The sequence below is a fragment of the Cyprinus carpio genome, chromosome A15, assembly GCF_018340385.1.
Source record: "Cyprinus carpio isolate SPL01 chromosome A15, ASM1834038v1, whole genome shotgun sequence".
NCBI lineage: Eukaryota > Metazoa > Chordata > Actinopteri > Cypriniformes > Cyprinidae > Cyprinus > Cyprinus carpio.
The window spans coordinates 26483322-26498363 of record NC_056586.1 but is presented as its reverse complement, the minus strand read 5'-3'; the positions used below and the strand labels follow the sequence as shown (position 1 = coordinate 26498363).

Genomic DNA, 15042 nt, shown 5'->3' with positions numbered 1-15042 from the left:
AACTGACTACAAATTCAATTAAAATTAAAAAGAAAACTGAGATTATATAAAATAAAAAATAATTTAAAATATGAATGCAATTTATGATTTTATATCCATAATACAAAAAAAAAAAAAAAAAAACACTGCATTATATATGCATCTTTATATAAAACATAGAAAATAGCATCCATGGCAACACTGACTTGCCTTAAAGTGACTTTAAAGTGACCAGCTGTGCTTTGTAAGTTTGACACAAACATACACTGAACATACACTGAACTCTTAATTCGTAAGAGGCTCATGCTGCCATATTGGTTGTTTAATGTGAATGAGAAACATGTATTAACTATAGTGTGCTTTTAACGTCTATACTGTCATATGTGATAAAAGATCTCAATGTGTAAAAAAAATTTGTTCCAAATCATCATTCTGTGCTATAATGTGTTTGTGCCCAGATGTTTTGTATCAAGAGTACCGCGACACCTCTAAGCAGCAGGAGATCGAGCAGCGTCGACAGAGAGATGGGCTTCCGACTGCAGGGTCAGGGGTCACGGCTGCGCCTGCGCTGCAGCTACAGCTGAGGAACAGCATGCATTCATTGAGCCTCTGGCAAAACTTGGAGGCTGTAAAGGACAGTGGACTACTGAAGACACTGGAGCCAAAGGAGATCATACTGCAGGAGGTGGGACACATGCTTCGTATCGACAAGTGTATAAAAATGCAACGTTTTCTGTTTGAGTATATTTTAAAATGTAATTTATTGCTGTGATGCAAAGCCAAATTATCAGCATCATTACTCTTCAGTGTCACATGATCCTTCAGAAATTATTCTAATATGCTGATTTGCTGCTCAAGAAACATTTCTTATTATTATCAGTTGAAAACAGCTGTGCTGCTTAATTTTTCTTTTGTAGGGATGCACCGATACCGATACTGGTATTGGTATTGGGCCGATACTGTGCTCTTGTAGCCTACTCGTACTCGTAGGCTACTCATTAAAATGCCCCGATACCACACAGCACGTGAAAAGTGCCATATTCAGACAAAGAAACACCGACAACAGAAAAACAGACAGCAGAATGGAGTTATTAGAAATTAAGGATGTCTACCAAGTATATGTATGCAATGAATATAATGTTAAACATTCAGTATTGACGCCTGTGTAGCTGATGTGCCCGAGCTGATAAAGCATGCTGAGTGAATTGAGCACGCGGCAGCGGAGATGCGCAAGCTTGTGAATATCCCTTTCATCACTGGAAAGTTAGTAGTTCGGTCGGATATGTCAAAAACAAGTAAGTAAAACAATGCACAAGTAACTTAATGGTGGGGAGGAAGAGAGAGAGAGAGAGAGAGAGAGAGAGAGAGAGAGGGAGAGACAGAAAGCACCCACACTTCTGTTTTGTGATCTTTGATGTTCACTAACTTAGAACACAGCCAAGTATGGTGACCCATACTCAGAATTCGTGCATTTAACCCATCCAAAGTGCACACACACAGCAGTGAACACACACACAACGTGAACACACACCCAGAGCAGTGGGCAGCCATTTATGCTGCGGCGCCCGGGGAGCAGTTGGGGGTTCGGTGCCTTGCTCAAGGGCACCTCAATCATGATATTGCCGGTCTGAGACTCGAACCCACAACCTTAGGGTTAGGAGTCAAACTCTCTAACCATTAGGCCACGACTTCCCTCTCATTCTGCACCAGTACAAATACATGCATAATTTATGAACCTGGATGACAGCATGCCCAGGAGAATACAGGCTGTCATTGAGGCTAAGGGTGGCCCGGCTAAGTATTGATTGTTGTGTAAATACTGTCATACTAACAGCTGTACGAATAATTTTTGGTTGATTGTATACCTTTCTACCAAACTTAGCTAACATTATCAAGCTGAATTTGTTATTACACAGTTTAACTCTGAGTTCTGGTCATATTTTATTACCATCTTCTAAACTATAGAGAATAATCTGTGATAATGTGAGAAATGTTGAAGGTGTCTGAATAAATTTTGTTTTGACTGTTTCTATTTAATAAATGAAGTTAACCAGCTAACATTATACATACTATTTTGGTTTCTGTACCCAGTATTTTAAAAATGTACAAATGCAATAAAAATATTGGTATCGGTACTCGGTATCGGCAAGTACCAAAAATAAAAGTATCGGTATCGGGCGAGTACTGGAAAAAGTGGTATCGGTCCATCCCTAATTTTTTGGAAACCTTGTTGTATTTCTTCAGGAATCTGTCATGACTAAAGTTCAGAAGAACAGCATTTATTTGAAACATTGCAAACATTTTTACTGACAGTTTTGATCAATTTAATGCATCCTTGCTGAATAAAATGATTAATTTGTTTAAAAATAAAAAACTGTATTGAGCCCAACCTTTGATAATTGAATGTATCTCTGGCTCTTTCTGTAGGCCATGTTTGAACTGGTGACCTCTGAGGCATCGTACTACAAAAGCCTGGAGCTGCTGGAGACCCACTTTCTTCGAAACCCTCTGCTTGTCAACACCTTGAGTCAGTCTGACATGCACTTCCTGTTCTCCAACATTGAGGACATCATGAAGGCAAGCGAGAGGTGTGTTTGTGAGGAAACCTATGCGATAAATCAGTTTATCAAATAATAATCAGTCAATTATTAACAGCGATCATTTAATAATGTGATTCAAAATATGTCCTAAATGTATATATATATATATATATATATATATATATATATATATATATATATATATATATATATATATATATATATATATATATATATATATATATATATATAAATTTAAATACATTTCCAAAATATATTTTGAGGCCACATTTTATATAAATATATTTCAAAAAAGGCAAACATATATCAGGGGAAATCTATTATTATTAAATATTATTATTATTATAGTAATTTAGGAATTTCAAATAAAAAATATATTTATAACATTTTCTAAAATATATCTGTTTTGAATACTAGTAATGTATTTATTTTTAGTTAATTATTAGTTTAGTAATTTATTTATATTTTAAATATATTTAAAAAAAACATTTTATAAAAAATAGTTTTTTCTATGTGTAGTCACATATTATGATATCTGCCTTTACTAATCCAATAAATGTCCTTCTAATTTCTTATATAGTTTAAACTAGTTTTGTCTCACGTAGCAGTCAGTATTAATAAGCTTCACATTATCTTGCTTCAACCATATTTCAGAAGTGAAACTTCACCCTGATATCCATTATTGCCCACAGGCTAAAATTAAAGTGTTGGTGCGATTTGATTCCAGTCAGCTAGCTTTACAACATGCAAATCCACCTACTAATGCGATGATTCATGTGCATGAGTCAGAAAGAGCTCGGCCCTTCAAAACATGCTCTTGTACAGTGAACATTGGAATACAAGATAGATTTGTTAGTTGGTGCACAGCTAAGCTAATGAGCTCAAGCTAAAGTTTCTGTAAAGAAAAATGTTTAATTTCTGCATCACTAGTGGCACTAAACAAAATTGGCCAGATGTAAACTAATGATAGTGGATTTTCGAGGTTATTGCCCATGCAAGCTTTTTCAGTTAAACTTGTTTTATGTGCATATATAATCTGGATGCTAACACTTACATGCAAACATAAACAATATGTAAACAGTATGTACTTTTCCCATTGCCACTGAAGCACATGTCTTAATTGTGTATACAAAATGTCACATAGCCATAATATTATTGTCTAACGGTGGTGACCTCATACTTTCCTAGGTTCCTCATGGATCTGGAACACAGGATCGAAGAGTCCATCCTGATCTCAGACGTGTGCGACATTGTTCAAACTCACGCTGTTAACCACTTCCAAGTCTTCATCAGCTACGTCATCAACCAGGCGTACCAGGAGAAGAACTACAGACGAATACTGTAAGAACATTTCTTACCTGTGCATATGAAAAAAGGGGAAATAATTAGTAATTACGAGCCAGATATGCCAATTTCAGTTAGGTAGAAGGTATATTTTTGGTGTGCTATTCCAGAAATAATCACCTTACAGTCACAAAATATATATTACAAAAGTATGTGAACACAAATACATCTGTAGCTGGTCAGTTTTGAGATTTTGGGCTATTTTGCTTACATAATGTGTCGTCTTTCAGAGTTTAAATGTTTATTTTAATGCACTTTCTCTATTTGTGTCTGTAGATTTCAATTACAATATATATATTTAAAGGCCTTTTTCTTAAAATGAGTTTTATTCTTTTGCAGTAAACCAGAAATCTCCACTTCAGTAGCACTTACATACCCTACACTTAAATGCAATGTTTATCCCGAAGGATTTTTATAGAGGGGTTTGTTTATATATTATTCGTCTGATTTATATAACAATTTATTCCCAGAAAACTTGGTAAAAAGAGCTTTTTTTTTCTCCCCTAGCTGTTGACAGTATTTTCTGTCCTCTCTGTAAAAACCTTTAACTCTAAATGAAACAAGAATTTTGAACCCGACTTCATCCAATGTTCAAATTGCTGTCTGCAAATTAGTGCATATTTAATTAGACAATGTCTCATTTGCATATTTAAACATAACATACTTAAGCTTGTAATGCAAAACAATTGTCTTCATTTACTGTGCCTAATCAACTGGTGAAAGTATTGCTATATCTGTTAATTAAAATTTAGTTAATCGGTAATACTTTACAATGTAGTTTCATTTGTTAACATTAGTTAAGTGTATTAGTTATTATGAACAATACTTACATAGCATTTATTCTTGATATTAAGTTCAACATTTACTAATACATTATTAAAATGAAAAGTTGTATTTGTTAACATTAGTTAATGCAGGAAGTAATAAACATTTTTATTCACTAACATTCACAGAGGTTAATAAATGCTGCAAAAAAATGTTAGTTAATGCATTAACTAGTATTAACAAATAAGTCCTTACTGTAAAATGTTACCAGTTAATCTTTAGTTTAAAAAGTTACTTGTTCAACCAGCTTTACTAGAAAGAGGATGCTGATCAACCAGCTAACTTTGGCTGGTGAACAAGTAAACTAACATACAGATAAATAGCTTCCTTCACTTAGTGAAATTCCATGACACTTTACATTTATTAAAGTGATAGTTTACCCCCGTGACCATTTCATTCTGTCCCAAACCCATATTTTCTTGTTCAGAACTCAAAAGCTGGATTATTCATAGCGTAAAAGTGTTTCATGCAACTCATACATCATGTCCCAAGTCTTCTGTAGTCATACAATAGCTTTACAATTAAATGTGAGGTATTTTCAAGATAGGGAGGGACAGTAATGTGTGTTTGTTGTGTAAATCAGCTAGTCTGCATGCATGTTCAATGTCTCGACAGACCAGCTGTCTACCTGGATTCTAGCCTGAGGCTTCAGTCCTCGCTGGCTTCTGATATGTTGTGTAAGGGTTTTTGTAGGTGCTTTCATTTGTGTGTGTTTGTGAGCCGTGCAAAGCTCTTGGGACTTTCTGTGAGTTTCAGCGCTTTCCGTTCCTTTTAAGATTAGGGTTAAAACCTGTTTTTATACAGTCTATGGTTAAAACCAGTCTGTGTGTGTGTGCATTACGTTCATAACAACAGCTAGGTTGTGCACCAGAAACAATGGTGTTTTGTTGTTTTTAAACCACACAGGTTCCTAAAGATAAACTCTAACCTCATAAACCATCTTCCTTCTTTGTGCCCGAGTTAAGTTCATTTCAGGTAGTTCATTGTGTTGTCCTAGAGGCAATTTCTTACTAAATACTAATTTTATTTAGATTTATAACAATTAAACCTATTATATATTTAAGCAGTATATGCAAAACAAAGAATTAGAAGTTTAAAGCAAATACTGCTATCCAAACTCCATTTCTCTTGTGCAATCATGATGCATTGCTAAACTTAATTCTAAGCCACTTTACTTATAGGCCACCTGCTGGAAAAGAGGCTAAACTGCATGTGTGTGAAATATCAGGCTATGTAATGTTAAATGCTCTTTTTCATACTAAAATGCTAGTCATGCTATCTCTGCAGTATATAGTATGCTATTCACACTATCCAAAATTTCTGTTTTGCACAGAATGACCTAGTACTTTTGGCAAAATCAGAGTCAATATGCTGTATATAACAGATCAGAAGCACACTACACAGAATAATGCAATGTGTGTCCTACTTGACCTTCCATTCGATGTGTGATGAAGGAATCAGAAGGAAAATCAGCCACAACTTTTATAAATCTCTTCAGTTACCCAATGGTTAATTGGACTGCCTTAAAGGGATAGTTCACCCAAAAATGAAAATTTGATGTTTATCTTCTTACCCCCACGGCATCCAAGATGTAGGTGACTTTATTTCTTCGGTAGAACACAAACAAAGGTTTTTAACTCACACTGTTGCAGTCTGTCATAAATTGGGAGTGAATGGGAAGCACGGTTTTGAGAGTCAATAAAAAAACAAACACAGACAAAACCAAATTAAACCCTGCGGCTCATGATGATACATTGATGTGTAAAGACACAAAACGATCGGTCTGTGCAAGAAACTGAACAGTATTTATATAGTTTTTTTTACCTCTGATTCACGCAATGTCCAAACTGTCCTGAGCGCGTTCTCAACAGCTGGTGCGTGACATGTCTTCTTCTTCTTCTTCTTGCTTTACGGCGGATCGCAGAAGTGAGCACACCTTTCCACATCAAACCACATGATTTGAATCATTACATAAAAGTAGCGACAAAGTAGTAATGCATCAAAGTAGAAAAGAGTTTGTTCAAATCAACTAAATAATATTGATTATCATTATCATTTAAGCAATACAGTTGTTTGTACAGTCATTTGGCTGTTTAGAATCAGAACAAGTGCCTGATTCAGAAATCTTTTGAATCAGTTATTTTCAGTGAATCAGGAAAGAACGATTCATTCATTTTTAAGAGTCACTTGTTTTAAGTAAATCAAGGTTTAAGGGACAAGCATTGCTCATTATGATCTATGTGTTGGTAACTTTACTTGTCTAATAAATGCATACTCTCTTTAATACTACAGTATGTTAGTTGACATACTATGACAGTATGTCAAAAGCTTTTTTCTATAGAATAGTGTGTTTTTGGTTAGCTACTTTTTGTGCAACCTCACTGCCTCTTTATTTTACAACTACAGGCTATATTTGCATGAACACACTTATACAGAAATGTCTGTATGTGTTTTTCAGACAAGAAAATGCTCTTTTTCGAGAGAATATGTCCATGTTGGAGAATCAGCCGAAAGTGAAGGGCCTCTCGTTTACCTCCTTCCTCATCCTTCCCTTCCAGCGAATCACGCGACTCAAACTACTTGTCCAGGTAAAGCATCAGCCAATTAGAAGTCTCGACTTACTTGTGTAGGTAATGAGTAAGCCAATCAAATGTCTTAGAATTATCTAAGAAGCATAAGTCTGTCTGTCTCTTTATCAAAACTGCTTCTTTTTGTTCCAGAATATTCTGAAGAAGGTGGAGGAAAATTCCGAGCGCGAAAAGACTGCAATTTCAGCTCATCAAGAGTTGGAAAGGGTGAGTGTATGTGTGTCTGTGTGTGTGTTTTGATTCCAGGGTGTGGTAATGAGCTTTGTTATTAGTATGTCTCATTGTCTCTGGACTTTCACCTGTCAATCATTTCTCGCTCTGTTGTTCTTGTTACCAAGGTTACCGCGCCACACCTTTTGTCACTGACTTTAACAGCTGTGAGGTTGAATGCTGCTTTTGTTCTTAATTATTTTCTTTAAACATTTTAAAGCAATTATTGCTGCATTCACGTCATGTTGGAATTAACGTAATTGTGATTCAACTGCTATTCAAGTTTTCAGACTCAAATTATTTGTTGTTATGGCAACACTCATAATGCAAAAATGGATCCATGTGGTGCTTTGTTGTGGTTGTTTACAGGAAATACATCATCGCTACATTAATTCACCAATATATGCGCCTGCACAATAATTAACAACAAAAAGTGCATCATTTACCACTAGTTGATAAAATAGCATACAATAAATAGAAAGGCATCATGTGTACAGACTACCTTTAACTGTTAAGGATGCTGCCATTTTGGTGTGGTTGTTTTTGTACATGACTTCACAACACTTTCTATTTAATGAATTCGATGAAGAGGCAAAATGTTTTTACTGATCAATCTTATGATTCTGATGTATTATTAACACAATCAAGATAGTGGCCCTCAATAAAAACTGACTCTGAAGACCTCAAGGCAAAGTTTGTGTCCCAGAGGTCATCTGCAGTTTGCTCAGTTATAAAGATTTGTTGAACTCCAAGTTAGAGTGAAACTTAAATGTGTTTAGTCAGACTTGTTCTTGTGTGTGGGAGTATGTTTTCTAATCGTGTTGATGTCATCACGGAATAGTAAAACCTGATGAACGGGAGATGTTTCCACAAGGAAATGAGTTTTAAAAATGAGTTTAATAATGGTCTAATTTGTATCTAAAAATACCTAAAGTTGTGTTTCAAGGTTAGGGTGAATATGTGGGTTGGTGTAGAGTACTTATAATTAGCTCTTATTAAAACAGAAGTGAATGGGAAATCCCCACATGTGGCGATATTAATGCAGATGTGGGTGTGTTTGTCTCTCTCAGATTGTGAAGGAGTGCAATGAAGGCGTGAGGAAGATGAGTCGCACTGAAGAGCTGATCAGCATCGAGAAAACACTTGAATTCAAGTCGAAGGTACTAAAAGACTAAAGATGTTGTGCCATAACCCTGAATGCACTCTTCTGCTGTACTAAAAGGAACAGTTTACCCAAAAATGTCATAAATTCATGTCATTCCAAACCTGTATGACTTACTTTCTTCCAGTGAACACAAAAGGAGATGTTTAGAATAAGCTGCTCTTTTCCATAGAATGACATTAAATAGGGACTACTGTCAAGTGTCAAAAAAGACATAAAAGCCATAAAAATGTTAATAGGCTGGAAAAATAATAATAATAATAATTTAAAGGTGTAAAAAAATGGAGTATGTTTTACAATAAAATACCTTTTCAGTCTTTCAAATTCAAAATTTCACATTTAATTCAATGTTACTTCTTGTTTCTTTGTCATTTTTTTGTGAAATTTTCTAGCAATTTTGAGTGAAAATCATTTCAAATTAAATCCTACACCAATTTTTTTTTCAGTGAAGTGTTTCTAATGTTAGTAAATGTTTAGTTTCATTTATCAGTATTTAGCATTATTTCAAAATGTAATAATAAAATGTGACATACACACCAATGCATTTTTTTCTCTCAGCAATGCACAACAATGCAAATTATGACGTAGTTTGACTATTCAGATGCAACATATTTGTTGAAAATCCGGTAATAGCTGTATGTGAATACTGTAATGGAATTCATTGTGCCGTAAAAATATTTTCTAGCTCTTATTTGCATTTGTTGACTCAAACTTGATGTATCTGATTCAATTATGATACATCTGAAAATCAGTGGCATTTGGTATATTAATGTCAAACGTAGTGACATTAAAAACATATCTTGAATTCATTGCCATGCATTTTCATGCTATAAAAATGAGCAATGTGAACATATCTCTTTTGTTTTTTTCACGTAAAATAGTCTTTTGGGTTTGCAACGATATGGTGTTGAGTAAATTATCACCTGAATATAATTTTTGTGTGATTTATCCCTTTAATTGTTACAAGAGCCCTAGAAGTCTTTACTCATGTCTCTGAGTGAAACTCTTCCAACCCTCATCTTTATAGGCCCATTAAGTGCAGTTCTCTTCTCTTGTTTGCAGTCTGTGCCGGTGATTTCTCACTCTCGCTGGCTCCTGAAGAAGGGTGAGGTGCAGCAGATGTCCGGACCCAAGAGCACCAGGACCATGCGCAGCCGCAAGCTCTACCACCCCATTTACCTGTTCCTGTTCAATAACCTGCTGCTCATCACCAAACGCAGCTCCAGGTCTGTGTCATCATCACTTCACATGATGTCATCAGTTGGTTAATGACAATATGGAAATCAAGAGAGATTTTAATTTACATACAATATAATTTATCTGACAGCAAATGAGATGATTACACAAAATTGTGGAAATGAAATAAAACATTCGGATGTCTTTATTGTTATAACGATAGAGATAACGTTTTAAAAATCATTCTAAAATGACACAGAGGAACGATAAAAACATTGACAGCCAATCAGAATCCACACAAAAGAGCAACATGAGCTTATAATAAACATAGTATCATACATTCATGTGGACATTAATATTGTAAAATAAAAAATATAAAAATCGAATATATTTTATTTATAATGCTACATATTAAGTAATCAAATAATAACTAATTTGAAAAATATTTAATTATATATATATATATATATATACTATATATATATATATATATATAATATATATATATATATATATATATATATATATATATATGTATGTATATATAATATTTTTAATATTAAAATAAAGTCTAATAATAGTACAATAATATTGTTTATAACATTTCAAATGATATTAAAAATAATATACAATTTTAATTCATTATTATAAAAATATAAAATATAATGTTTTTTATTATTTTATTTTGTTTTGTTTTAATCTGTCATGAGTTAAATTAGTGTGTTTCATTTCAGCTTATGTTGAGCAGAATGATTTTGTCTGTTGATGTGGATGCTAATATGGTTAGTGTTATATATATATATTTTTTTTTGTTGATATATATATATTATATATATATATATATATATATATATATTATATATATATATATATATATATATGTATATATATATATATATGTATATATATATATGTATATGTATATATATATATATATATATATATATATATATATATATATATATATTATATATATATATATATATATATATGTATATATATATATATATATATATAGATATATATATAGAAAAATTAAAAAAATGACAAAAAATAGAAATAGTCAAAATGGCTAAATATTGTCAGAATAATGTACTTGGCTGATATTAGTCTAACACTTAGTCTAACGCTTTTTTTTAGGCATTATGTTTGTTGTTTTTGCTGAATTTTTTATTGTATATGTTTTTTTGTATGTGTGTTTCAGTGGTGAGAAGTTCCAGGTTCTGGACTCTTGCAGTCGCTCCATGCTGAGGACTGAAGACCTGGAGGATCAGGGTCAGATGCTGGCCTGTGCGTTTGTGCTGAAACTGCTGGAGAACCAGGAGGACAGAGAAGTCAGCTACATGCTCAAGACTGAAAGCATGTGAGAATGCAGTCCTAAATCAGTATCACAGAGATCACAGTGTATATTTACTTTGTGCACTAATGGTACTCTGAATGTTTACAGAAGTGATAAACTGCGCTGGATATATGCTTTGACTCCAAACCGACGTACGAGATTCCTCTCAACCAGCACTAGCCAACCAGGTACATCATATATATGCATACACACCCTATGTAGCACAGCTCTATGTGTTTGATTCTAAAGAAACATATAGCTGTGGCTTGAATGCACATTGGTTTGGATAAAAGTTCAAGCTGCTAAATGTAAAAATGGGGTATGTCTGTTGTCTGAATCAGACAAGATGAATCCCATCTCTATTTGTCATAATTAGGCAGTTTCTATTTCTGTCATCATACTAGTTAGCTCTGTAATTGGTCCAAAATCCAATTTCTCAGTCCTGTTCCTCTATTTATCATCTTTTACTGTCCTATTTCTCTCTGTCCTAATAAATAAGTGACGTAAAAGGGTATTTTAATATTTTATTTTAAGTAAAATCAATTATATCATAATACATAATATAAATATATTTGATTTTTTCCCTAATATTATGCCGTAAAGAATATAACAATATAACAATATAAACAATATAACAATAGAAAATTATCTAATAGTAAATATAATAATTATATTTATAAAAATTTATATATATATATATATATATATATATATATATATATATATATATATATATACACATATTATATATATAGTATTTGTATCATAATATATATTTATTATTTCATTTTGTAACATTATAAAATAAATATTTATAACAATAGAAAATTATCTAATAGTAAATATAATAATTATATATATATATATATATATATATATATATATATATAGTATTTATATCATAATATATATTTATTATTTCATTTTCTAACATTATAAAATAAATATAATAATATGAAATTTTATATTTTTACATATATTTTATAGAATAATGTAATAATAATTAATATATATATTAGATTATTTTAATATAATAAAAATAGTATTATATTATCATTTTAGAAAATTGTAACAAATATTACAAATTCTATTAAAATTAATGTAATAATAAAATATGTAATTTTTATTTTCTAATAATATAATATAATTTTATTTATAATATTATTAAATAATGTAATATCAAATTTTATTTTCATTAGTTGAATTAGTGTTTTCATTGTATCTGTGTGCAGTATGATTTATTGTTTTTCTGGTGCATGTCAGATTCTGCACAGGTTCAGTGCATCCAGTCCTACTCCTCTCAGGAACCTGATGAGCTCTCTGTAGAAATGGCTGATGTGCTGCACATTCTGGAGTGCACCGATGATGGTAAGAGATCACAAACACATCGACAAACACTAGACGTCCTTAAAAATCAGCCAGTGTTTACCTTAGATAAAAGACTTGCAATAAGCCATGCAACTTTATCAGACTTAGCTGTTTTTTGCTAGACCCAGTCTTTGTCTTTCATTTCTGCATCATCTGCTGTCATTTGCATGAACTTGTGTCTCTTGCTTTGTTGCTTTCTTTCGTTTGTTCTGTTTTACTATTTTTGTGACATTTCCTCTTTCCTCTCATATTCGTCTCTCGCCCTCAGGCTGGATGTTGGGTGAAAGGTTGCATGACGGCGAGCGAGGCTGGTTCCCCACCCGTGTGGTGGAGAAGATCATGAGCGCAGAAGTTCGGGCTCAGAACCTTAAAGAGTGTCAGAGGATCCAGCAGGCTCAGGAAGGAGCACAGGGGGCCAGAGCCGCCTCCAGGGGGCGCCGCCCTGCCAAAAGTCCCCAGTACACTCCCACCTGGACCGACCTGTAGATAAAGAACAAGAAATGGCATCGCATAATCACCACAACCATTCTTTCTTCTAATTCCTGACCCGGTAACCCCGGAAGCGACGCCCCCTAGAGGTGGAGGCGGACCAATGGTCATTCTGTGTCCAGTGTTTTATTGAATACGTGTCCGGCGTCACATTGAGGACTCGACAGGGTCGTGGAACAGCTCTTGCACTATAAGCACTTGTTTTTTGAATCGCTGCTTCCATACAGGCCTAACATGATGTTAGCATGAAGGATTTCAGCTTCCGTAGTCACACACGAGGACCACTTGTCTGACGCTGGCGCATATGAGTAAGGAAAACAAATGCTACGTCAGGACTTTTGTAAAGTCGTAATGCTTCTCTGGAAAAGGAATGTATTAACGTGCATGGCCACACCTTACTGACAATACAGGTTTGTGTTTCTAAACTAACCTCTGAGGACAAAGAGCATGTACTGTACCGTATGGAGCTCATTCTCCTCCCATCCACTTGAAGAACAAAACGAAAATAAGAGAGAGAAAAAGAACAAAGTTAATCAAATGCACAGATCTGGCATTTTGAATGCATTTTTTTTTTTGGAACATGAAGGTAAAATCTGCAGATGAAGAACACTGAGGCATTTTCTGCACGTGCTGCATGAACATTAAACAGTGTTTTCCTACACAAAACACTACACACAAGAGAGTAATGTTGTTAAACCAGTCCAACAACTGTGTCCTAACCAGATGCAACATGGTAACATTCCAGCATCAAGCCATTTGTCCATACTCAAAGTAAAAATGCTCAGTGATGTGGCTTATTCAGGGCCATTTCTAGCCATTTTGACGCCAGACGAAATCCCTAAAAACAAGATTGTTTAAGATTCCATACAAACGAACAAACTGATTTCTTAAACACTCAAATATCAACATTAATACATTTCCAAATGATATTTAATTTATTTTCAGACTGCAGTTTCTTGTCACATTGGTTGTCATAGTAACGACACTAATGTGTGGAGAACCAGCGCATTGTGAGTTCAACAAATCTGAACGCATTATTTGTAAGTTGTCTGTTAAGATATAAATTTTGCACCATAAATCATCTGTAATACCACTGTGTAGCCACTAGATGCATGTATATCCCTATATAAATATATATATAAACAGGTTTGTTTAATCCCTAATTGCTAAGAATTTTTCATCACTTATAAATTACATTTTATTACATTTGGATGCATATTTAGATATTATCAATTGCCCCTTTCACACATACAGTCTTGACTGGTAAATTACTGTTAAGAGATCATGTGTGAACAGGACCTTTTCAAAATTACTTAGAAGTTTTAAAATAAGCAGTAAATTTTGTTGTTGATTACATGTCATAGCTAGTTAGGTCAAAACATCTATTTACAGAGAAATATATGCTTTTGTCACTTTATGTTGCATCTGGTTAGACGTGGTTTAACAATCTTTTCAAAGAGAGAATGTAATTTTGATGAGAGATGAGTCTTGCTGCTCGGCTGGAGTAGGTGTTTTTATATTTGTGTGCATGTTCATATGAAAACCTCTTGTGTAAAGAGTTGTTGCCAAATAATTGTTCCATTTCATTTTGTAAAAAGATAATTTATTGTTAATGAAAATAAATCTTGAATGTTGAGACCCTGTCATCCCCATCTCAACTCGTCTAATAAATGACAAACACCCGCTTTCTGTAAGAAATGTGTTCATTTCTGCTCAGTTTAATTTTGACCTAACTTTTTTTTAATATCTCTGTGACGTGTTGATATTCAATAAGGGGGATAAATGTAGGGTAAACCTTGACTTTATCCATCAGGAATTCTTTGAATTATGAAAAGGGTCTCTTGTGACTAGGCACTTTGTGATGGTTAAATTATTTCAAAAGCTTTAGTGTAGTTGCTGTAAGTATTTAGGGCAAGCCAGAATATTCTGGTAAATGAATATGAAGATTTGACTGAGAATGTGATGTTGAAATCAACAGCAGATTACAAATTTATTTCTTGG

The 15042-nt window shown here is 33.5% G+C and overlaps 1 protein-coding gene across 3 annotated transcripts in view; it reads left to right on the top strand.

Annotated features, from left to right (window-relative positions):
* Positions 1–14735, top strand: part of LOC109104144 (ephexin-1-like) — a 26146-nt gene extending 11411 nt beyond the window's left edge. For all 3 annotated transcript variants that reach the window (XM_042771617.1, XM_042771616.1, XM_042771618.1), the window contains 11 exons: positions 438–664; positions 2407–2567; positions 3729–3881; positions 7168–7297; positions 7430–7504; positions 8578–8667; positions 9732–9895; positions 11050–11208; positions 11293–11372; positions 12448–12552; positions 12821–14735. In XM_042771617.1, coding sequence (XP_042627551.1) covers positions 438–664; positions 2407–2567; positions 3729–3881; positions 7168–7297; positions 7430–7504; positions 8578–8667; positions 9732–9895; positions 11050–11208; positions 11293–11372; positions 12448–12552; positions 12821–13038 — 1562 coding nt within the window. In that variant the 3' untranslated portion in view covers positions 13039–14735. The remainder of the gene's footprint in view (positions 1–437; positions 665–2406; positions 2568–3728; positions 3882–7167; positions 7298–7429; positions 7505–8577; positions 8668–9731; positions 9896–11049; positions 11209–11292; positions 11373–12447; positions 12553–12820) is intronic.
* The last annotated feature ends 307 nt before the right edge of the window (positions 14736–15042 follow it).